Source organism: Elaeis guineensis, chromosome 4 (assembly GCF_000442705.2).
Source record: "Elaeis guineensis isolate ETL-2024a chromosome 4, EG11, whole genome shotgun sequence".
NCBI classification, from domain to species: domain Eukaryota; kingdom Viridiplantae; phylum Streptophyta; class Magnoliopsida; order Arecales; family Arecaceae; genus Elaeis; species Elaeis guineensis.
Window position 1 is genome coordinate 27,065,041 of NC_025996.2, and position 24,222 is coordinate 27,089,262.

Below are 24,222 nucleotides of genomic sequence, written 5' to 3' on the forward strand. Positions count from 1 at the left end.
GGGTTCGGGGGATGGGAGTACCATAGATAACAAACGACGCATTAAGTGTGTTATAAGCTAAAGATAGTTAGCAATGTTGGGGTACTTATATCCTTAGGACTGATTTGCGGGAGCATCTCTTGACTTCCCATTTGATCAAATGGTTTGATATGAATTTTTGCCATTAATTGCAGTCATTTGTTGGTGGTTTGGGAGTTGTCCGGCCTTCTTTTGCAACTCCAGAAAGAGTTATGTCTGTAGGAGACTTGATTGATCATTTCGAGATCGTTCGAAGTTATATTGCTCAGCCATTTATGGCCGGGGAGGAGAGAAAATTAATTGGCATGGGATTCGAAGGCCGATGCACGTTTCATTTTTAGGGCTTTTAATTATGAGCTGCTCCTTGATTCGTGTTGGCCAATCAAAAGGGTGCTAATTAGTGTCTATTCATTAGCCGTCTGAAATTTTAAATTTGAATCATCGGTTGCTCTCTATAAAAAGGAGGGGTTTTGGGCATACAATCTTTTTTCAACATTTTGAGTACGTGCCGAAGGCTTCTTTCTCAATCTTCTAGATCACCAATCGCCTTCGCCAGTCTTCCCTCCTTTTGTTTTCTCGTTTCTCCAACTGAGAGGTGGGTTTGCATTTCTTCCCACCACTTTTCTTCTTCTCTTCCCTCTAATTTTCAATGGTGGGCATCGAGAGTTCTATGGGGAGTTGGTCTTCTAGTCACTCTCCAGCGTCGGGTGAAAGCATAGGAGGAAATGGTGCCGGGCAAGAAAGTGGATTAACCTTCGTGCCCGACATGATTGAGTCTGTCATAGGTTCAAGGGAGTTAGATTTAGTCCGAACTCATTTTGAGATTCCAACTTCTTTTAGGTTGGAATCCCTGAGTGCCGGTGGTAGGATAGATAGCCCTTCAAAAGGGTGGATAGACTTTTATGAAAAGTCATTCCAGGCTAGGTTCCAGTTACCTGTTCATTCCTTCGTAATAGAAGTTTTTCATTTTTTTAACCTCTCTTGTTCTCTTCAAATTCCTTTTGCTTCATCAAAGGGTTCATGGTTGCCTGCTTCTTGAGTAGTATCCGCCCTTCTATCTCTCTCTTTCGATGCTTTTTTATCTTAAAAAGACGTATCCCAGATTGGTAGTATATTTCTCCTCCATAGGGTGCTTCTACTCTGCTAAAGAGGGCTCCTACCTCCGTTCACGGATGGAAGGAGCGATTTTTTTATGTTTCAAGTCCTCTCGAGTTGTTAGTGTTACCGAACTGGGTCGGTCAAGACAGGCTATATTCAATATCCGAAGTTAGAGGGGGAGGATCTTCGTAATTCTGAAATATTACGGAAATATAAGATCCCTTCTATGAAGGAGTTGCTGTCGGAGCAAGCCCTCTTCTATGCTGGGCTGAGTTTGGTCGATCCCAGAGGTCAGCTCGACTGGTCCTAGCCAGCTTTTTCTTCTTCTTCTTCTTCTTCTTCTTCTTCTCGTCTTCTAATACGTTAACTGTCTGACTACACAAGGATGAGGTCGGAGGAAATGGAGGCACTCCGAAAGGCGAGTGCTTAACGAGAGACTGAGGTACTTCAGAAAGGAGGTGCCTAACATCAACCAAAAAGGAAGGGTATTCCAGTCGCAGTGGGGGTTATGAAGAAACCACTGCCTGTGAGAGTGAGCGTCGGTGAGGAAATGGAGGCACTCCGAAAGGCAAGTGCTTAACGAGAGACTGAGGTACTTCAGAAAGGAGGTGCCTAACATCAACCAAAAAGGAAGGGTATTCCAGTTGCAGTGGGGGTTATGAAGAAACCACTGCCTGTGAGAGTGAGCGTCGGGGGAGCACCTTCAATATTTCGACCATCGATCGATGTCTCTTCCGTGCCTCTTTCGAGAGCTGACATCCCTGGTCTGGAGGTCTTTCCTGCATCTTAAGGAGGGATGGCGTTAGCTGATTCTCCTGACCAAGTGGGCCCATTGGAGTATTTAGCCGAAGTCTCCAACGACACCTCCATATAGAATTATAAGAATGCTTGAAGAGCTCTGGAGGGGATGCTGTATGGGCTGATGTTTCAAGAATTGGACAACAAGATCTCAGGATGCGACAGAAGGAATCAGTATCTTATTTAGTTCGGGTGAGTTTTTTTGAACCCTTCTTTGAAATCTCGATATTCTTACTAATTCATGCTCAATTATTTCAATTGGTTCAGTTGGGACATCAGGTTGCGACTTTCATTATTTCGATGAGGGAAGCAGAGTCGAAGCTTGCCGATGCACATGTAAGGCTGAGAGCTGCTGAAGCGAAGCTGAATAATTGAAAATCGAACTGGAAAGGATAAAGGTGGATAAGGAGGCCGAAAAGAAGGTCGAAGCAGACTTGGTTGCCAAAAAAGAGAGGCGTCGAGTTGCATAGGCCGAAGTTCTTGAAGTAGAGAAAAGGATGGAGAGGCAAGTCATTGCGGTTGGGAGGTCATCTGTGGAGGTCTTTCGCAAGTCCATCGAGTTCATTAAAATTAAGGTGGACTTCACTATCGAAGCATATGCTCTAGGTAAAAGGGATTACCGGGGGAAGGTCACGGAATATTTTTCGGGTCTTGATTTATCTTTCCTGAAGGCTACTGAAGAAGCAGTATCCGAAGGGGGTTCAACTCCAGCTGGGATCGAAGGGTGCAGGGGTCCGAACGATCGCTGTGGATCCCCCACCATCTGTCGAGGGCTTAGCCGAAACGGCTTCTACCAAAGTAGCACCCGCCGCACAATCTTCAATGGGGATGTCTCCAGCTGAAGGTGTCTCAAGGCCCCCTCCGGTCCACATCAAGGTTAGGAAACTTAGGGTGCAACTGTACTTGTTTGTGCTTAGGCAATGTAAATAACATTTTAAATTAATGGAAAGGAAGGCTTTATTTTTGCTTCTTATTAGCATTATTCTTTTTATAGAAATGGTTTTTCTCAATGTTTAGCATTTATTTTCAGTCGAGTCAACATAGACAACGAATCCATTTTTCGATCATAAGATTAGCATTGTCCATCCAACCACAGGTCGATGCGTTACAAAAGGTGCTTGCAAGAGCAAGAAAAATCACGGCCAAGGCCGAACAGGATCTATTGATTATGACAAAGAAGTGCGAGGACCTTTCAATCGAAATAGATTGCATCTGTGAGGGCTCTCGACTAAATTTACACGATTATATTGTCAATAAGCATAAATTAATCGATGAAAGGATGCGATTGCTAAAGCTGCAAGGGAGGCCCAATGGAAATTAGTCATCTGGATAAGGCAACTTGAGGGGAAGCTGCGTTCGGAACAAGTGCTTGTCCAATGGGGATCGGCTGATCGAATGAAATAGCTAGAAGGAGAACTCCATGCAGAACAGTTGAAGATTTTCGATCGAGATCGGACAATTAAAAAGGAACGGAACTATCGTCCAACCTTCGATGCGACTTCGCCTCATCCGAATGCGCTAAAGTCGATCTCCTTAAGATGATTGGAAAGGAAAGATCAAAAATGACAGAACTTCACATTAAGCTGGCAGAAAGCGAAGCTGAGGAGGACTGCTAAGGGCAGGACAAGGAGTAAACTTCTATTTGAAGCTGCCTAAAAAGAAGCGGCCATTCGGGTTGCTAGCGCATCTCGTGAGGCATTCCAAGTTGGGTTTGGGGAATGCGAAGCGCAAGTCTTCGAACTTTTCCCTAAGGTAGATGTTGGCCTTCTCCATATTCCAAAGATCGAATCTAAAGAATGAGAGAGTTCGGCCATCGTCCTTATTTCTGGTCCTGAAAGATCATCAGGAAGAACTGCTTTATAACTTTTGTTAGCCGAAGACGAATCCTTTTCTTTTTGTTTTTCATTATCTTTGCTGTAACTTTTGTAATCAATATGAGATACTTCATTTAAGACTATATACATTCAGTCTTTTATGATCCTTCCTCCCGAGATACCTCATTAATTATCACATTCGCTAGGTCAGTAAAACATCTTAATGTCTTGCTTTAAAGATCTCACGTCTGAAGTATCAATATCGCTAAATTAGAGGTGACGAATCCATTCTGATTTAGGTTCATCTTTGGTCCGAACTCGCTTTCGTACCTAGATCATCTGGTAGCGTAGCTCAGCTTTGGCCTCGACCTATCTGAGAATCAGATATTAGAGGGTCTGGAGTGAGCTCCTTTGGAGGAGATCGATATCTGAATATTTATAACACAGTCCTCGGAAAAAAAGAACATTCTTTCAACGACTTGAGTAGACACCAGAAGTCCTTTCCTTCGGTGTTTTTTCTTGAAACAATTGCAAACGATGGAGATTTCAATTAGGCTAGGGCGTTAAGTGAGAGGTTCCATACAAAATTTGGACACGTATTCGAGTACTGGGGTGTGTTATGTCCTTGTAGTGAAAATTTGAGAAATCTAGAGCAGCGGGGGCTGTTCTTTTTATAGAGTTTGCCTTGGGAGACGGAGTCGGTGATTTAGACAATACAGACTCCATAGGAATTAATTTTGTTTAGGCGTTAGTGAGGATTCGCTTTGGTCAAAGCCTGTACTCTCACCTAACATTTGCCCTTACTCCCGCGTATCAACGGGGGATAATCGTGTGTATACCAGTCAAAAGTACTAAGCACTATTTTAGCCGAAGATTGTGTATAATCTCCAGGGCACGTATGTTTTCGTACCTGGATTAAATGTTTATTGGTTCAAAACTCAGGTAGAGTGTGATGAGACAACATGGCTGGTTCATCAGCACCTGTACTTAGGTGCACGTCAACCCAGAGGGCGCTCACAACTATCTAACGCTCCTTGTATTGTGCCAATTAATATAGGTAATCATATAATATTTAGGTTTATCTCCTCTTTCTATAAGAGGGGCATTTTGAAGAGGGGTATTGTATCCTGAGCATTGTGGAGTGAAGGGTAGGCATCTTCTTGCATGTGTGTGATGGGCTCCGACTTGGTTTGGTGAGCTCCGACTTGGTTTGGGAGGTATTGAAAATAGTCTTCTCTCTTTTGGCAAAGGCGGATCCCATGCCTCGATGGTTCTTTCGGCCAATGCGCTCAGAGCAGGCATGGCTACAGGCGGAGCCCCTCGTGGCACTTAACTGGGGTGTGTGCTTTCAAGAGGGACAGCTGGAGGGCCATGCAGGCACTTCTTGGTGCGGGCGGCAGTCCTAACTGGTTGCAGACCTCATCCATGGACCCTTAATGTCCTGCTGGTGCGGGCATGCTACTTCCCGTCTCCGGCATCATGCTGCTTCCCATCTGGATCGGTGAGAAAGCCATCGACGATAAGTGGAGATGCCATCATGCTGCATCTGCAACAAACAACTTGCTCGATCTCATAGCTATAATACTAGAGAAATTCGACGGAAACCTTCATGAGCTATGCTCTAGTTAATGGCTGATACCGGCCTTTATTTCTTTTTCTATTATCTCTTATCTTTTTGTACTTCTTGTGGTGCTCTCTTTTTGATGACTAGAAAGGATAGCTGAAAGTTATTTTAATTTTGTTTATCATTCTCTGAGCATTGTTGGGACTCCTTCAGTAGAAATAGGACTTACTGCTAGATTCAATTTCAAGCAACTCTTTTAGTAAAAATCAGTCGGGGCAAATTTCTTATGATCATCCCTCACTAGTTGATCTGTGGTCTTCATGCAAATACTGCTGCTTAGGCAACGCTCGATGAAACGTATACAGTCTTGATATCTTCCATCAAATAGGTGGGGGTTTCACTGCACTCCCATCAAATAGGTGGGGGCTCACTGTACTCCCACCGAATAGGTGAGGGCTCAACGTACTCCCATCGAATAGGTGGGGGCTCACTGCACTCCCACCGAATAGGTAGGGTCTTAATTATTCCCACCGTATCGGTGGGGCCTCACTTCACTCCCATCGAAAAGGTGGGGGCTCAACTCACTCCCATCGAAAAGGTGGGGGCTCAGTGCCGCAGTGGAATGGGCATCATCTTTTAAATGAGAGTCGACTTACAAATGAGATCATTCAGAAAGGAGATATACTTTTGTTGACCAAATACGTCATTTATAATACGTTCGGAGATTTTCAGAGTTCTAGGGGTGAGAAAGAAGTGTTCCATCTAATCGCTTGAGGCAATAAGTCCCAGGTCTGACGATCTCCTCCACTTGGTAGGGGCCTTTTCATCTGGGGGCTCGCTTTCCATGCTCCATAGGTTGAGAGACTTCAGCTCTTTGTAGAACCAGATCATCGATTTTGAACTCCTTATTTCTAACATGGGAATTATAATACCGAGCCATCTTTTGTTGATATGCTGCCATCCAAACTCTAGCCTTTTCATAAACTTCTTCTAACAAGTCTAAATTTGCCTGGAGTCACTCCGCATTAGCTTCGCCATCATAATTTTTCATCTGAAATAATAGAAGTCCGATCTCCACCGGTATGACAGCCTCTGTACCAAAAGAAAGTTTGAAAGGAGTTTGACTTGTTGGGGTTCTCTGGGTGGTTCTGTAAGCCAATAGTACATTGTACAGTTCATCAACCCAAGCTCGTTTGGCTCGATTAACTCTGGCTTTGAGTCCCCGTAGAATGGTTCTATGGTAACTTTAGCTTCGCCATTGGCTTGTGGATGTCCTACTGATGTAAAGTGTTGAGAGATGGCACGATCCCAACAGAACTCAACAAATTTGAACCCATAAAATTGGCATGCGTTGTCCGTAATAATTACTCGTGGAAGTCGAATCTATAAATGCTAGTTTTTCAAACGAAGTCATTACCTTCGCCTCAGTAATCTTGGCCAAAAGCTCGATTCTATCCACTTTGTGAAATAATCTATTGCCACAAAAGAAATTTTCTTTATCCTAAAGTTGGAGGAAAAAGATGTAGAATATCCATCCCCCACTGTACGAATGGTCAGGGAGCTGCAATTGGAATTAATAAAGCCGTGGCTGATACTGGACATTGGCTATCCTTTGACACCGGTCACAGCGCTTGACAAAGTTGACGACATCATTCTGCATTTTGGGCCAATAATACCCTGTCGGAGTAGTGTGTAAGCCAGTGATTTATCGGCTATATGACTCCCGCACATCCTTTCGTGTACCTCTCGAAGGGTATATTCTACCTTAGGGGGGCGGAGGCATCTGAGAAGTGGCAAGGATAAGGACCGTCAATAAAGTTGGCCTTCATGAAGGATATAATGAGGGGCCTGATGCTTAACTTTCTTGGCTTCTTTTGAGTCAGCTGGGAGAACTTCATCCTTCAAAAAGTTGATGAATGGATCAATCCAGCTGGATTTTTCATCAATTTGTAATACAGGGACCAGATTTTCAAGACTTGACTTCTCCAATACTTCAAAAAATGAACCCCTAGGGAGGTCATCTAGTGTCGAAGTTGCTAACTTGGAGAGGAGGTCGATCCTTGAATTCTCTGATCGGAGAACTCGCTGAATTTCAAAATTAGAAAATATCAAGGTAAGATTCTTTACTTTTGAGAGGTATTTCTTCATATTCTCCTCTCGTGCTTCATACTCCCCTTTAATTTGGCCAGCTACCAGTTGTGAATCAGTGTAGACCTTCAGCTTCTTGGCCCCAACTCTTGTGCGATTCTTAACCCAGTTAGAAGGGCTTCATATTTGGCTTTATTGTTGGTGGCAAGAAAGTCGAACTATAGAGCATATTCTGCAACAAATTCGTCAAGTCCAAAAACCAGCAAACCTGCACCGGACCCAGCAGAATTAGAAGATCCATCCATATTTATGGTCCAAGTCTCATCTTGTATGCTTGATAGGTCCTGATTAGATGCTTCAGTCCTGGTGGCCACTTCCAGTTCAATTGGGTCTTCTAGAATAGTATACTCTACAATGAAGTCGGCCAAAGCTTGAGCTTTAATGGAAGGTTGAGGTCCAAATTCTACTCCGTACTCCATGAGTTAAATTGCCCATTTTGCTAATCGACCGAAAGTATCAGCGTGATTTAATGTTGCCCTCAAAGGTTGATCAGTCATAACCACGACTAGGTGTGCTTGAAAATATGACCGGAGCTTGAAAGCGGAGATGAGAAGGGCAAAGATGAGCTTCTCCAATTTAAGGTACAGTGTTTCGACGTCATGTAGGACTCAGCTGACATAATAAATGGGTTTTTGAATTTTTTTTGTTCTCGAACTAGGACGGAGCTCACGATGACTGGTAATACTGTCAGGTATAAATAAAGTTCTTCGCCTGTTGCTGGTTTGCTAAGAAGTGGTAGAGAAGCCAAATAATTTTTGAGCTCTTCAAAAGCATAATTGCATTCTGGGATCCATAGGAAGTCCTTAGGCTGCCTTAAGACCTTAAAGAATGGAAGGCATCGTTCGGCTGATCTAGACACAAATCAATTAAGCGCTACCACCCGTCCAGTGAGGCTTTGAACCTTCTTTATGTTCTTCGGAGGACTCATGTTCTGGATAGCCTCAATCTTCTCTGGATTGGTTTCTATGCCTCGATTTGAAACCAAAAACTCCAAGAACCTCCTTGAGGTTACATCGAAAGCACATTTTGTTGGGTTCAGCTTCATTTAGTATCTTCGAAGTGTGGTGAAGGTCTCCTAGAGGTCGTTCACATGGTAGGATGAAGTCTTGCTCTTAACGAGCATGTCATCCACGTAGACCTTCATATTTTGATCGATCTTATGTTTGAATATTTTGTTCACTAGTCGTTGACAAGTGCATCTGTATGTTTTAAGCCGAAAGACATAACTCTTAACAAAAAAAGCCCCAATCTGTAACAAAGATGGTCTTTTTCTCATCTTCAGGTGCCATTCGAATTTGATTGTATCTCGAGAAGGCATCCATAAAGGTGAGGAGCTCGTACCCCGAAGTAGTATCTACCAACTAATCAATTGAGGGCAAAGAATAGCTATCCTTCGAGCATACTTTATTTAAATCTCTAAAATCTTTACAGATCCTTTACTTGTCGTTAGCCTTTTTTACCAAAACAACATTAGCAATCTAGTCAGGATAAGCTACTTCTCAATAAAATCATTCTTGAGTGGCTTTCCTACTTCTTCAGTCATAGTCTTCTTGTCATTCGAGGGCAAAATTTTCTCTTCTATTTGATCGGACGATAGGTAGGCTAGACATTCAACTGATGTACTGCTACGTTGGGGTCGATCCTTGGTATATTCGTCGAAGTTCAAGCAAAAATATCTGCATTCTCCTGCAAAAAGGAAACAAGTTCTCTTTTTACTTCTGGGTTAAGCTTGGACCCGATTTGCTTCATGTGTTCTGAGTTCCCATCACTTAATGGGATCGCTTTGAGGTCTTCTATCGGCTCTCCTCGTTCTTTAGTAAGATCGTGGGTATCCAGTCCGTCGATAGGATAAGTCTCCAACTACTTTGTGTCCTTGAGTGCGATGGAGTAGCATTGGCGCGCCAGCGCCTGATCCCCCCGAACCTCACCGACCCCCTTATGGGTTGGAAACTTCATCTTAAGATGATAAGTAGATATTACTGTCCAAAGGGCATTCAACCCAAGACGCCCAACGATAGCATTGTACGTGGAGGGCATCCGTACTATTAAGAAGTCAACTTGAGCCATTGACCGATGAAGGGTCTGGCCAGCAATCACGGGTAATGTGACTACTCCTTCGATAAGTATCGCGTCATCTGTAAATACAACCAGAGGAGCATCCCGTTGTCCCAAATGTTCAGGGGATATTTTCATCTTAGAAAAAGCATCATAAAATAACACATCCGTAGAACTTCCATTATCTATCAGGATACAGCGTATAAGATAGCTTTCTATGTTAAGAGTTACAACAACCGCATCATTATGCGGATACAAGATTCCCTAGGCATTCTCTTTAGTGAAGGTGATAGGCTCCTCGATTTAGGCTTCTTAGAGGATTCAGCTTCTTCTTCATTCCAAGATTGATGCCCTCCGGCTATTACACTGATGATCCCAGCTAGAGGTCATTTTGGAGGCTCCAATCGACACTCTGACTGTGGGGGATCCCTTCAGTGCTCCTCATGATGTCCCGAAAGATGCCTAATGAATCAGTCAAACATCCACGACGAATAAGCTCCTCAATCACATCCTAAAGCTGAATACAGTCTTCGATGTCGTGGCCATAATCACGATGGTAGAAGCAGAACTTATTCGGGCTTCAGCGCATGGGACTTCCACTCATCTTTTGTGGTTGAGGGACTTGACCGCGTACCTCCATGAGGACCTATGTTCTAGGGACACTAAGAAGAGTATAGTTAGTAAATTTTTTGGATGGAGATGGATGCCATTTTCCAACCAAACTTGTCTGCTGACGCCTCCTTTGGGGGAGTTCGGGATCAGTTGCCAGAAAGGAGATCGGGCTTGCCGAAAATTCTTCTGAGTTCAGAGCTAGATTGATGACTCTATTTCAGATCTAATTTAGATCTGATTTTTATTTTTATTTATCTGATATTAATGAATTTTAGATATCACATCAGATGTGATAGGATCTGAAATCAAAAAAATTTAAAATTAAATCTAAGTAGATCTAACATGTATGAGATGCATGACTAGACTAGGAGTAGTTTGATCTATGAATAGTCTTATAGTTTTATATTTTAATATGATTAAAATATAAATTAGATCTAATTTATTCTTTATTTTTTTGATATTATAAATATTATATTCAGATCAAAAATAAAAAATAAAATTTTAATTAATACATAAGATTGATCTGTTGCATGCCTAGACTAGTTGTAGAATTATTCTAGTAACTGTCTAGAATAGATTTTATATTAAATAGTTCAATTTAAATCTTATTTTTTAGATGTTATATGTGATGTTTCAGATCTGAAAGTATGCTAATTAGATCAGATTTTAATACATGAGATGTATGCAAAGCATGTATAAATTAGATCTGAAATTATATATATGATATGTAACTTAGATCTAACTAGTTTTGTAGTTAAATTAATATTTCTGATTAAGGTGTTCCTCATGGCCGTCCGGTCATAAGAACAAAGTAAGGTTTAAGACCCTCTCCTCTCATTCAATGGGTGTTCTTATGGCATGTAAGGGTGCTACGCGTTCATCCTTAATCAGAAATCAAAATTTATTTTTCTGCAAAATCTAGATCCTAAACCTTATGATTTATTTTACATGTTTTGTTTATGAACCCAAGACTTAATTAATGAATTAAGCTTATGAAATCAAATTAGGTCTAAATTAATAATTTCATATCTAAACCATTTTCATAAAATTGAGTTCGGGCTTGGGTAGCTCAATTAGGTCTAGCGGTTAATCAAACTGAATTAAAAATTGGTTAGGTGGATCATGAAAGCTAATAATTGACCAGCCTAATAGGATTAAGTCTAGGTCAAGGTCGAATCACATTTAGATGTGACTCGATCAAGTTAAGATCTAATTTGGCTCAGTGGTTAGAGCCTGGATTGTAAACTAACCCAATTGATTCTGGTTCAACAATTTGGTGTCTAAGGTAAGTTGGGCAGATGCGATCGACTGATTTTTAATTGGGAGCTACTCGACTCGAATGCGTTCTTGTCAAGTTAATGGCATATCCCTTCCATCGGTCTCACTTACCTGGCCATATGTGTCGACCCAGTTCTGATTTGAGGTGTTAACAATTCGAGCTAGTCCATGTCACTAGGTTAGTCATAATTGTTATGACTATGTCAAGTCAAGTTTAATGAGACCTAAATCAAATCTTCTAAGAAAATATTAAGTCTAAGGTCTTCCACCATTGTGGATGTACGGGCCTTCCCGGAGTTGATTGTTCTCGGCTGGTTACAGTGGCTCAGTTGACCGAGAAGATGCAACCATATCCATTAGGCATTGGATACACGGATTAGAGATGGGTTGTGCTCAATATTCTGGATAGGTGAGGGATCCAATCAGAAATCTAATTCGTGCAAATGGTGGATCTGACTTAACTAAGGATTGGAGCAATATTTCGGGTATGATGAGCTTCATGAATTAGAGATCAATTTTTGGATGCACCATGATTAGCGAATATGGACAAGAGTTGTCCACTCATCGGTTGACCCATCACCAATAACTTTAGGTGAGTGGTGAGCCAGTCGGTGAGACCGCACCATCCATTAGAAATCACTAATCATGAAGATTTTCATATCTCTACCTAGGGAGTGTAGGGATCTGAAAAAATAGTGGGAGCCTAATTTGTTTAAAAATGAAACCCTAAAAAATTGGTTAAGTCTGATTACAAAATCTAATTAGAAACTTTTGACTCTCTACAGAAATATGTCTGCGTCCAACCCCTGACCAAAATACTAGACACCATAGATTAACTGGACCTAATTTCAAAGATTGGTTGAGGAACTACAGAATTTTCTGGTTTGAGAAACTGATTCATGTCTTGGACCAGGACCGACCTGCCATACCAGCACGTCTGACTGCTGAACAGAGAACGTCTCTGAAAAAGTGATGGATGACGATAACAAAGTCAGGTACTAATGTTGGGTGCCATGTCTGATGCATATGGTCAGTTCATCATGAACTTCCATATGCATAAGATGCAGTGTACCTTGGCTGAGTTAATGAACATGTTAGTTACGGCTGAGCTTTCTTTGAAGGGTTCAAAAGGCTCAGTCCTTACTGTGGAGCGGATTCTTCCAAGAAAAAATCTTTTGAAAAGAAGAAGAAGTCTGCGAAGAAACAGAAGGTGGATGGAAGAAGAAGAAGACGGAATCGAAGAAGAAGGCTGCTAAAAAAGAAAAATATTTTCACTGCAATTCAGATGGCCATTGGAAGCGAACTGTTCTCAGTACCTGGCCACCCTGAAGAATAAGAAGGATGGTCCTTCTGGAGGTATGCTCGTTATAGAATCTAATCTTACGATTTTCTCTGCATCCAATTGGATACTTGACTCTGGTTCTAGTGCTCATTTGTGCACTTCTATGCAGGATCTTGAAGAGAGCAGGAGGCTGAGGGATGGGGATATGATCCTATGCATCAGAAACGGAGCAAGAGTTGCTGCTGTGGCCGTGGGAACCTACCCTCTGCGATTACCGTTAGGATTAGATTTAGTTCTTAGAGATTGTTATTATGTACCTGCAGCAAGCAGGAATTTGATTTCTGTTTCATGTTTAGCACAAGAAGGTTATGTGATTAGCTTTCATAAGAACATTATAACATATTTTATGAAAATAATAAAGTTGCAAATGGTTTTCTTATTAATGATCTCTATCAGCTACATATTGATGTATCTGTATTTCATATCGAGCAAAATGTGAATGCCATGGGAATTAAAAGGCCTAGAGATAGTCTAAATGATAGGTATCTGTGGCACCTAAGGCTAGGTCATATAGCGGAAGACAGGGTTAACAAATTGGAGAAATCAGAGCTATTGAGTCCGTTGACTTTCGAGTTATATCCAGTTTGTGAATCATGCCTTCAAGGCAAAATGACCAAGCTCCCTTTTACATAATATAGGGAAAGGGCCCCAGATCTACTTGTCTAGTACATACAGATGTGTGTGGCCCATTTGATGTGCCGGCTAGAGGCAACTATTCTACTTCATTATCTTCACCGATGATATGTCTAGGTACGGGTATGTTTTCTAATGAAACACAAGTCTGAAGCCTTTAAAAAGTTCAAAGAATTCAGACATGAGGTAGAAAAACAAACAGAAAAGCCCATTAAGATTCTTCGATCAGATCGAGGAGGTGAATACCTTAGTCGGAAGTTCCTAGACTATCTTAAGAATAATAGCATAGTCGCTCAATGGACTTCATCTGGAACACCACAACTCAACCGGATTTCAGAACAGAGGAATCGGACCCTATTAGATATGGTCCATTTCATGATGAGCTTCACGGACCTCCCTGAGTTTCTTTGGGGAATTATCTCATGACAGCAATATATGTATTGAATAGGATTCCCTCTAAAATGTTCCTACCACACCGTATGAGATATGGCATGGTAAGAAGCCAAGTCTGAGTCATCTCAGAATTTAGGGTTGTCCGACTCATGTCAAGAGACAGCAGGCAGACAATTAGAGTTTAGATCTTTTAGAACTCAGTTCATAAGATATCTAAAGAGTCATTATGATACTATTTCTATATTTCGGAAGATCACAATGTGATTGTGAATCGACATGTTATTTTTTTAAAAAATAGTTTATTCAAGATGGTGGCATCGGAAGAATAATTAAGCTCAAGGAGAATGTCTCCCAAGAGCAATGAACTAAAGAACCTGAGGAACCCAATCAATTAGATCCAGCCCTAACACAACCTCTTCCACCTCATAGATCGACTAGGGTTTTTCGTCCTCCTGAAAGGTACTTAGGACTATACAAGAAGAAGTAGAGGAAATGTTCCTCATGAAAAATGGGCTTATGGTGATGACCCCAAGACCTATGACGAGGCGATATCAGATATCGACTCCGAGAAATGATTAGAGGCAATGAGATCAGAAATTGACTCGATGCACTCAACCAAATCTGGACCTTGGTAGATCTACCTGAAGGTATTGTACCTATTAGGTGTAAATGGATCTTCAAGAGAAAGATAGGTGCAGATGGAATGTGGAGCTAGCTGCAAAGATAGGTCCAGTGATGATGATCACAAGATCTGCAAGCTACAAAGGTCCATTTATGGACTTAAGCAAGCATCTCGGAGCTGGAATACTCGTTTCAATGATGTGATCAAAATGTTTGGTTTCATCAAGAACGAGGAGGAACCATGTGTGTTCAAGAAAGTCAGTGGGAGCACAGTTGTCTTCCTCGTACTGTACATAGATGACATCCTCCTGATTGGAAATGATATTTTCATGTTGACCTCAGTCAAAATATGGTTGTCTAAGGAGTTCTCTATGAAAGATCTAGGAGAGGCATCCTTTATACTGGGTATTAAGATCTATAAAGATAGACCAAATAGGATGCTGGGACTCTCACAGAAGATGTACATAGAGGAGGTGCTAAAAAGGTTTAGCATGAAAAATTCCAAAAAAGTTTAGTACCTTTTAGACATGGCATTCATCTCTCCAAGAAGATGTGCCCTAGCACACCTGAGGAGATTGAACGCATGAGCAAGATCCCTTATGCTTCGACAATAGGAAGCCTCATGTATGTCATGTTATGTACACGATCTGATATAGCCCATGCTGTGAGTGTCACAAGTAGATATCAGTCGAATCCAGGCGAAGAGCACTGGACTTCTGTAAAATGTATCCTTAAGTACTTGAGAAGGACTAAGGATATGTTTCTAGTCTTTGGGAATGGAGAACTCCAGGTTCATAGATTTATAGACTCAGACTTTATGTCTGATATAGATGATCGAAAGTTGACATCTGAAAGTCTGTTCATTTGCAATGGTGGTGCAGTTAGCTGGAAGAGTTCCAAGCAGACGGTGATTGCTGATTCCACCATGGAGGCAGAGTATATTGCTGCATCGGAAGCTGCAAAAAGGCATTTTGGTACAAGAAGTTTATCGTAGAGCTTGGAGTGATGTCATCGGATGCCATCCCTCTTTACTGCGACAATAATGGCACCATAGCCCTAGCTAAGGAGCCAAGGTCTCACCAGAAGTCCAAGCATATCGAGTGGCGATTCCATCTGATTCGTGATTACATCGAAAAAGGTTATGTCGAGATTAAGAGAGTCGACTCCACAGACAATGTGGCAGACCCACTGACAAAGCCATTAGGCCAGCAGAAGATCGAAGCCTACCTTGAGAAGATGGGACTTAGATATGTAGCCAATTGACATTAGGTCAAGTGGAAGTTTGTTAGATGTGTGTCCTAGATGCCAGATTGGCTGACACATTCCTGTATAAATGTAAGGATAAATTTATAATTTTGACTATAAATGAATAAAAGGATTATTCTACTATCACATTGTGTACATTATGTCTGTGATACATCCTTTGAGTTAGTAGGAATGTTAATTCATATTTTCAAGAGTTAAAAATTTAAGGCATAAATTTACATAACTAACTCATAAACAGCTCATAACCATAGGATCATCACGAGGATGATGATCAATCCGGAAGGTTGGTGTACGATCACTTTCTTAGGATAGATGTGTCTTAAGTCTATGGTGTGACGATACCAGAGTGAGAGTACAGATATTCGTTGAGAACGAGAGTACTGAGCGTGACCACCTCGAGCAGTCATAAGGAAATCTACTTTCTCATCGATGACTAGCTCGATGTTGCAACTGTGTGTCTAGTTCTTTGATCTGAGGTACATCGACAGTTCACCTTGAGTGTGTTATAGTTTGACTACACCATAACTCGATCTCCTAGTCATTCAAAATCTTGAAATGTATGTTGGCTGTAGCATATTCATTGTAGGATCAAATTGTACCAAGAAGGGATCTATCAACTTCGATAGATAAAGGAGTAGTCCTATGATGATCGAAAGATTGAGTTCTTAAGCCCATGACCATGGCAGAGTGAAATAATGAAAAAGAGTTTTTCATTAAGATTTCACATCGGACTTGGATCGATCGATTGATTCATATGACTGATGTTGGGTTTGACGAGTTCACCTTAACCCTAATTCAGTCGGGACTCATGATAGAGGAACTCAATCACACAGGTAGCTACACCAAGAGGTTCGTCTTCATTTCTGATGGGTTGCCACCATATACTGCGAGGTGTCACTGGTAGATTTTGGGAGCAATTAGAATGATCTTGATGATCGATCATTCTAATTATCTGAATCAGAAGAGTTCTGATCCATCGAAAGGAGTTTCGATGATGTCGATGATTAGATCACGACATGTCTCATTACCATATGGAAACGAACCTAACTGGGTCACACAAATAAAAGTTAGGATCTGGATGTTATCAATTGAGCTAGCCCAGTTTGATTGATTTGGATTAGATTCAATTAGGTTCAAGAAAATCGTGCTAGCACACGATTGAGTCTAACTTTCTCCTCGTGTAATCTTTTCTATCTCGACTGAGCCAAATGTGATTTGACTCATCCAGAGAACTTTGAGAAGGTTTCTCACAGTCTGACTGGAGCCAGTCCAGCTCAGAAAGGATTTGTCTTAATTTATGAGATGAATTTAAGACAACACCTGCTAATTCCTATCACCTGCCATTTTCATTTTAGGACATTGGTCAAATGTTGACCCATGGATCTTGGACTGAAGGCCACTTGGCAAGAGATCATTGGAGATTTTTTATGGAGTGTCCACCTGCTAAACTGGACCTCAAAGTGGGTGCCATATTCAGATTGGGCGTGCGCCCCAAGTGGATAAGGATAGAGTCCCATGAGATGAGGACTCTGATCCCTTGATCAACTTGGACTGTGGGGTACAAATCTCACTGTGCTTATCCAGTGTTGGCACCAACAGTAGGAGGGATCATGGAGATTCTTATCTGATATGATTAGATGACATCACTCCATCAATCAAAATTTTTCCAGAATTAATTGAAATTTTTTGATTGATCGAATGATGTGGCACTGCATGGAGCAGCAGGGTCTGTTTAAACCATGTCTGCATCTAGGGTTTAGAGACTCTACGCAATAACCAGCAAAAGCCTGAATCCTCTCCACTTCTCCATACCCCCTCTGCTCCTCTCCCTCCCCTCTTCACATCCAAGAGGTTGGGCATCCATCTGGTGCTTGTCCAAGACGTGTGGCTTCCTGATTAGAAGGCTGCAGAGATTTGTCGAGAAACTACTGCTCCAGCTTCAGAAGATCTTTTGAAGATCTTCTAGATCAGATCCAGATCTGATTTTTGAAGCAAAGATTCACGAGGAGAAGACGATCCAGATCCTGCTCAAGTGGATACTGGTAGAGGCCGGGCGACTGCGTGGCTATTTTAGAACCTCGGACATTGCTGCGATCATCTACAGGATAATCTAGTTACCCTAGAGGTATTTCTCTATTCCTCATGTTTTCAGATTTAATTTTAGATTTAATATCAGATAATAGGAATTAGATCTAATAGATCTTAGATCTGAAATATTGTAGGATAATTTTTTTTTGAAATATTCCGTTCCAGATCTCATTAGATCTGGAAGATCCTACAAGGAAAAAGCCGATTTTTTCTTCAAGTTCCCCACGGCTAGGACTTCTCAAGCTCTACCTTTTCTCTCTCTCTAAGGGTCCCTCCAAGTGCAAGTTCACCTTCGAAGACTTCATCGATGCAAGCATATTTTTCTGCTCTACCCAACATCTCCACCAAGTCTCGGGGATAAGACTTCTCCAAAGAATATCAAAGATTGTTCTTCAAGAGTCTGCTCTTTAAAACTGTCATCGCGATTGACTGATCTAAGTCACGTACTTTCAAGACAGCTGCATTAAAACTGTTAAGATATGATTGGAGAGACTCCCTCTCTCTTTGCTTGATATTAATTAAGAAATCAGACCTCTTTCTTTGTCTACGGCTACTGACAACATGGGTTACAAGAAGTGACCCATCTGGTCAAACGAGGAGATTGAATGTGGCTTTAGACTAGCGTACTAATGTCGGACCACACTTTTAAGAGTAGCGGGAAATGCCCTACAAAGTGTAGGATCAGCAGCTCCATGGAGGAGCATTACCATCTTGAAACTCTCCAAATGATCCATGGGGTCCGTTGATCCATCATAGCTGGGCATTTTAAAGTGGTGAGGGAGCGATTGACTCATAATTTCAGTGCTAAAGGGAGGATCAGCATTGTAACTATCATCTCCAGTGGGAGCTCAATTTTGTAGAGTCTGGATCATTTGTCTCATATCTCGAAGCTGGTGATCAACTTCTGCATCCCTGATAGTATAGGCTCTGGTATGAAGGGAGTAGGTCCGTCTCGGAGTGGAACCATGCTCCAAACAAGAACTCGGAGATCATTGAACATCGAGCTCCAAGCCTCTCAGACGACTTTGATGAGTTCGCCTTTGCAGTTGAGTCTGAGGATGTTTAGGCAAAAATGCGGCAGGTGGTGAAAGGTTGTTTTGTTATATCACCCGCACCACCGTGGTTAGATTTTGGATTTGCAGAACTAGTAGGTTAAACTGATCCATACCAATGGCTGCTCCAAGTGGTGGAGCGACCAGTGATGGGACCTCCATTGGGGGTACATGTACTTTGGGGATCAAGTTGGTTATCTGCCGGTCAAGAAGTTGCGGCATTCGATCCACAGGACGATGCTCCTTTGCGTGGCGCCATAGCAATTTCAAGGCTCTCTCTTCTTTTGTGGGGCTTCAAACCCTTCCTCTAGCATCAATTTGTTGCGGAAGATTTCCAACCCCGTATGAAAATGGCTGGAGCAAATGGAAGACCACCGGAGCAGCATTCCTGCAAAATAAATCCTGACCGAAATTGACTCCGGTGAGGACCCTTCGACGGTCAAGTCAGAAATCTGACACAACAGAGGAGAAGAAAAGAATGGGAGAGCAGAAAGTATTTTCTGGGGCACATACGCCAGCGTACCTGGGGTTAACTTCTTACCTTTAGTTATAGAAGAATCAATGATGATGAGCCATATAGATCATGTCAATTGAGAAGTTGTTCTTCGCTCCTCGTGCAGTTGATAAAAGGGGGTGACATGATATAGGCTTAGTAAGCACATGGGTGACGCATCCTGACTTGACTTGTTTAGACAAAGGTCATTATTAACTTTTTGGCCCATCCACATGGTGGTTGTTTGTGGTCTGATGCCCGATCTCTCCTTCGATGCCGAAGTCGGGATTCTGATAGGTCTGTACTATTAAATGGAGGGCATCGGCCAAAGAAGGGGATTGGCTAATTAACTAGAGTTCATCCGTCCATCAGTCGATAGGGCTCAAGATCGGCAGTAGAGATATGGACATAGGAAGGCTTTTGTCAGGGTTCTGTTTGAAGGATCAATATTGTAGCAGCCAACCTCCTAGGAATGGTTGGTTATAATAGCAAAAAATCTCTGGTCTGATTAGGGGTAAGGATTGGCCAAGAATTCTAGAGAATAGTCGTGCATTTTTTGGCTCAATACTCGATACCATGAAGTTACCTTGGGAGGAGGGGGGAGATCGGCCACCATATGGTTAAGGTATAGGAATACGTGGCTAGGTTAGGGGATCGGTGCCGCCACTTTATCCCAAGTCCCTTCAAGGAAGGGTCGAAGCGGAAGATGAAAGGACAAAGAGCTATTATGACCGTATCCTGTCGCATAGAGCCATGTGAAGTATTTAAATACCTCTAACATCAGCCATAAATTGGCTTGGCGCATAGTTAGCTGTGAAAGAGGCGGTGATAAGACATGGTGTGCAACAGATGAGCAGAGTGATATGATCAGGTGATAGAGCCTTTTGGATCAATAGGGAGGAACATCAGGTGTTCTTCTACTTGAATTCCAAGTAGGGGTCGGGGAAGATATGACAATGCCGAACCCCTATAAAGGGGATCGGTTCTGCTGGCGGTCGACAAAGACGGGTTCCGTTACCGAACCCCTATGAAAGGATCGATTCTGTTCGGCAGCCAACGGAAGCGAGCTCTAACTGTAGTAAGGCATCTTCCGCTTAACAATTTTCGGTATCGTCTATTTTCTTTTCCTATAGACGGTCTCCGAGGATATCTATTCAGTGATTCTTCTAGGCCAGCCGCTAACGAAATCCTGATGGTATTCAAGATACATTTCACTGAATGGGGTGAAAGATCTTTAACAATTTTGTTAACCTGTAGTGGTCAATGTATCACCCACCCAACAATACCTATAGCATTTTATGGTCAAAATCTTTAGGGGAATAAATTTCTTTCTGATTGCCAGGGCCAGCTGTCAGTAATTCTCCATGCTGCATGTTTTCGCACACTACTTTCTGTCTATGCAAGCGTGCAGCTACTGCTCCATTTTGACATAATTTTTCATTCGGAAGTTTCTGTACATTTTGATTTTAGAGATTCAATCATCTGAGCTACTTTATTGATATCCTGTTTTATGATGTTGCAGCTGGGTGGAAAGCGAGTTGGTATTGTGGGGCTAGGTAGCATTGGATCTGCAGTTGCAAAAAGGCTCGAGGCCTTTGGCTGCACCATCCTGTACCATTCGAGAAGTAGAAAGCCATCCATCTCATACAAGTTCTTTTCAGATGTTACTAATCTTGCAGCTGAAAGTGATGTTCTGGTCATAACCTGTGCATTGACCACCGAAACACACCACATCATCAATAAGGAAGTCATGCTAGCATTAGGGAAGGATGGCATTATCATCAATGTGGGGCGTGGGGCTCTGGTTGATGAGAGGAATTAGTCAAGTGTTTAATGGAAGAGGAGATTGGAGGTGCTGGACTTGATGTGTTTGAGAATGAACCAGGTGTGCCCCAAGAGCTCTTCCACATGGACAATGTAGTCCTATCTCATCATAAAGCTGTGTTCACACCAGAGTCGTTTCAGGGAGTGCTTGAAGTTGTTATGGGCAATTTGGAAGCTTTTTTTTCAAACAGGCCATTGCTTAGTCCGATTTCAGAATAGAAAGAATTCAAGTAATTTTTTGGACACGAGGTTTGATAGGACCCTGCATTATCATTCAGAGCTAGTGGAAGCCAAGCTGTTCTGCTTGTCTTGTGAGGTTAGTATTTTACAGTGGGACAATAAAGCTTCATTTCCCAATTGTGTGAGTGTATGCTTATGCTTGAATCTCTGTTGCTGCAATACTGACCTTGGTGACCTCTTGAAAGAAATTTGAGTATGTGGATGACGTGAGAAACTTTTGTCATAAATTAATCCGTGGCAGGCCAGCATAGCTTGCAAGGTTTTAAACTTCTAATAATGGTGATTTTCTGTCAAACCTTTGTTTACTGAGTCAGCCATTATTGCTCATCAAAGGTTTAGTCACAATATGACTTCATTCTGATTGTTTAATTACCATCTGTGATACTTAAATGTTACATATTTTTATCTCTCCGTCGATGTATAAAGTTCAACTTTTTCTTCAACCTTTTTATTAAAAGAAGATAGAAAACAAAAACAATATATGAGGGGCCTTATCTATTGTACTAATTTTCATAAATTATACCATCTCTCTCTCTCTCTCTCTCTCATGTTTCCTTCACAATTTTTATTCCAGTTAGCATCCCGATCTCAATAATTAATCAGCTTTACCTCATTATATAATGTGATGGCCTTTATAAAATACCCATTTTTTAACACCTGATTGCCCATTACTTGGTCATCACTCATAGGGACATCTATAACCGAATAAACTAATGCCGGCAACTGGACCCCGCAGCAGTAGTTAACCCCGTACTAACTCTCTCGCCCCGCGACGACCACCGGCCACCTCCCAAAGCCCCACTCCTCTTCAAGAATCGACAAATCCGCCGCCGCCGCCGGCGGTTCGCCCCTCCCTCCGCGAGGATGTCAGCCGAGAAGGCCGCGGCGAAGACGCCGGCTGGAGAGCAAGAGCAAGAGCTTGCCCTCGTCCTCATCCTCCGCCCGCTCCACCCCGTCTTCCACGACGTCCTTGCCCCAAATTCCGCTTCCTGAAGCCCTGGGAGTCGCCTCTTCCCCGAGAAGAATTCCTCGCCGTCCACGCCGACTCTATCCGGGTCCCCCTCTGCCCCGGCCCCACCCCCGTCAACGCCGAGCTTCTTGCCTGCCTCTCTCGGCTGGAGCTTGTGGTGGCCTCCAGCGCCGGGGTCAACCGCACCGACGTCGCGGAATGCCGGAGCACGGGCATCGCCGTCCCACGCAATAAATAAATAAATAAATAAAATTCCCTGTTGTTTTTCTCAAGGGTCAAGCTTGGATGCCAAACTGTTGTGGGACTGCATGAACTGTTGGAGGACTGCTTGAATGATATAAGCAGGGCAATCCTATGCTTTAGGCTGACTCTATGCCTACTGTCTAGTCTCGATAAATCAAGAATTAAAATATAAGGCTTCAAGATACTGAACAAGAAATGGAGAAATAAATTGGCGACAGTGGTCTGATATAAGCTGATGATACTAGAAAACCGAATAGGATGTGATTGTTTGGCAATTGCGAGGTATCTGATGCTGACTCACGACAAAATCTCACATCTCCATGAAAAACTCTAGTAAGCTTCTGATTGTACGGATGGTAATCTGACATGGTGAGGAATTTGAAGGGCAGTTGCACGTGAAAAAAAAATGATGTCAGAATTGAAGGGCAAGAGGAAACAACTAAGTGCTAATGGAATTAAGTATTGAAGCTGTTGTAACATGTCTAAGTAGTCTTTTACCACCACTTATCAGAATAAATCACAGCAGGATTCATATTTAAAGCATATATAAAGAGAGTGAAACTAAGCAATTATCAAGGATACTTGTTTCGATATCTTATTCTTGGGTGGAAAGTATTGTTGGGTTTTGGCTGCACCATTCAGTACCAACAAGAAAGGTGGCAGTCTCGTACAAATATTTCTCAAATGTCACTGATCCCACAGCTGAAAGTGATGTCCTGGTGGTTAGTTGTTCATTAACCACTAGTGAAACCCACCACATCATCAACAAGCAAGTCATGCTAGCATTAGGAAAGCATGGCATGCATATCATCAATACGGGGCGTGGATCTCTCATCGACGAGAAGGAATTGGTCAGGTGCTTGATGGAAGGGGAGATTGGAGGTGCCGGTCTCGATGGGTTTGAGAATGAACCATCGGTCCCTGAAGAGCCCTTCGACATGGGCCATGCAGTATTGTCGAATCATAGAGCTGTAGTTACTCCACAATATGTTCATCGCCTGTTTGATGTGGTCATAGCTAATTTGGAGGCTTTCTTCTCAAACAGGCCATTGCTTACTCCAATTCCAGAATAATAAGAATTCAAGTAATCAGTAGATGAAAATTGTAACATGTCAAAACTGCAACTGGATTCATTCCGATGCCGAATCACTGCATGTTCTCCTCAAGCGTATGAATGTACTTTATATATATAGCAAGTATGACTGTACTTCTATAAATAGGTACTCTCGAACTAATTACTTGAAAGCCTGCTCAAGAATCCTTGGTGGGCTTGTTTGAATGCTTGCAGTTTATCTTCCGAAGTTCCTGTAAAACCTTGCACGTACTCTAGAAAAAAAAAGAAAAAAAAAAAAGCCTAATTATCTCCTTCCAAAACCTCCACCTCTCAAGACCCTCTTAAATCACAACTAGAAGGCAAATACTTGAAAAAAGAAATTTAATTTTGAGTTTTTACAGTAAACACCGCTGAAATGGAAATCACATACTCAAACAGTTAAATTGGTGGATGTCACCCTCATTTTTCAAAGCCTCCCGCTTCTTTACTCAGTACTCTTTCACGACCCCCTCGCCGCAAACTTCCGCCTTCTAATTTCTAAAGCCCTGGGGGTCACCGCTCCCACGCGACGCCTTCCTCGCCCGCCCGCCCACACCTCTCCGTGCGGGCCTTCCTCTG

At 42.2% G+C, this 24,222-nt stretch overlaps 1 protein-coding gene and 1 pseudogene across 1 annotated transcript in view; both read left to right on the forward strand.

The window, feature by feature from the left end:
- LOC105043221 (glyoxylate/hydroxypyruvate reductase HPR3) overlaps window positions 1–21,940 on the forward strand; it is a 34,852-nt gene extending 12,912 nt beyond the window's left edge. The window contains 2 exon segments of the mRNA XM_073255943.1: window positions 20,796–21,081; window positions 21,084–21,940. Of these exon segments, the coding sequence (XP_073112044.1) occupies window positions 20,796–21,081; window positions 21,084–21,316 (519 nt within the window). The 3' untranslated portion in view covers window positions 21,317–21,940.
- Window positions 21,941–22,051: 111 nt separating this feature from the next.
- Window positions 22,052–23,071, forward strand: LOC140857280 (hydroxyphenylpyruvate reductase-like; annotated as a pseudogene).
- The last annotated feature ends 1,151 nt before the right edge of the window (window positions 23,072–24,222 follow it).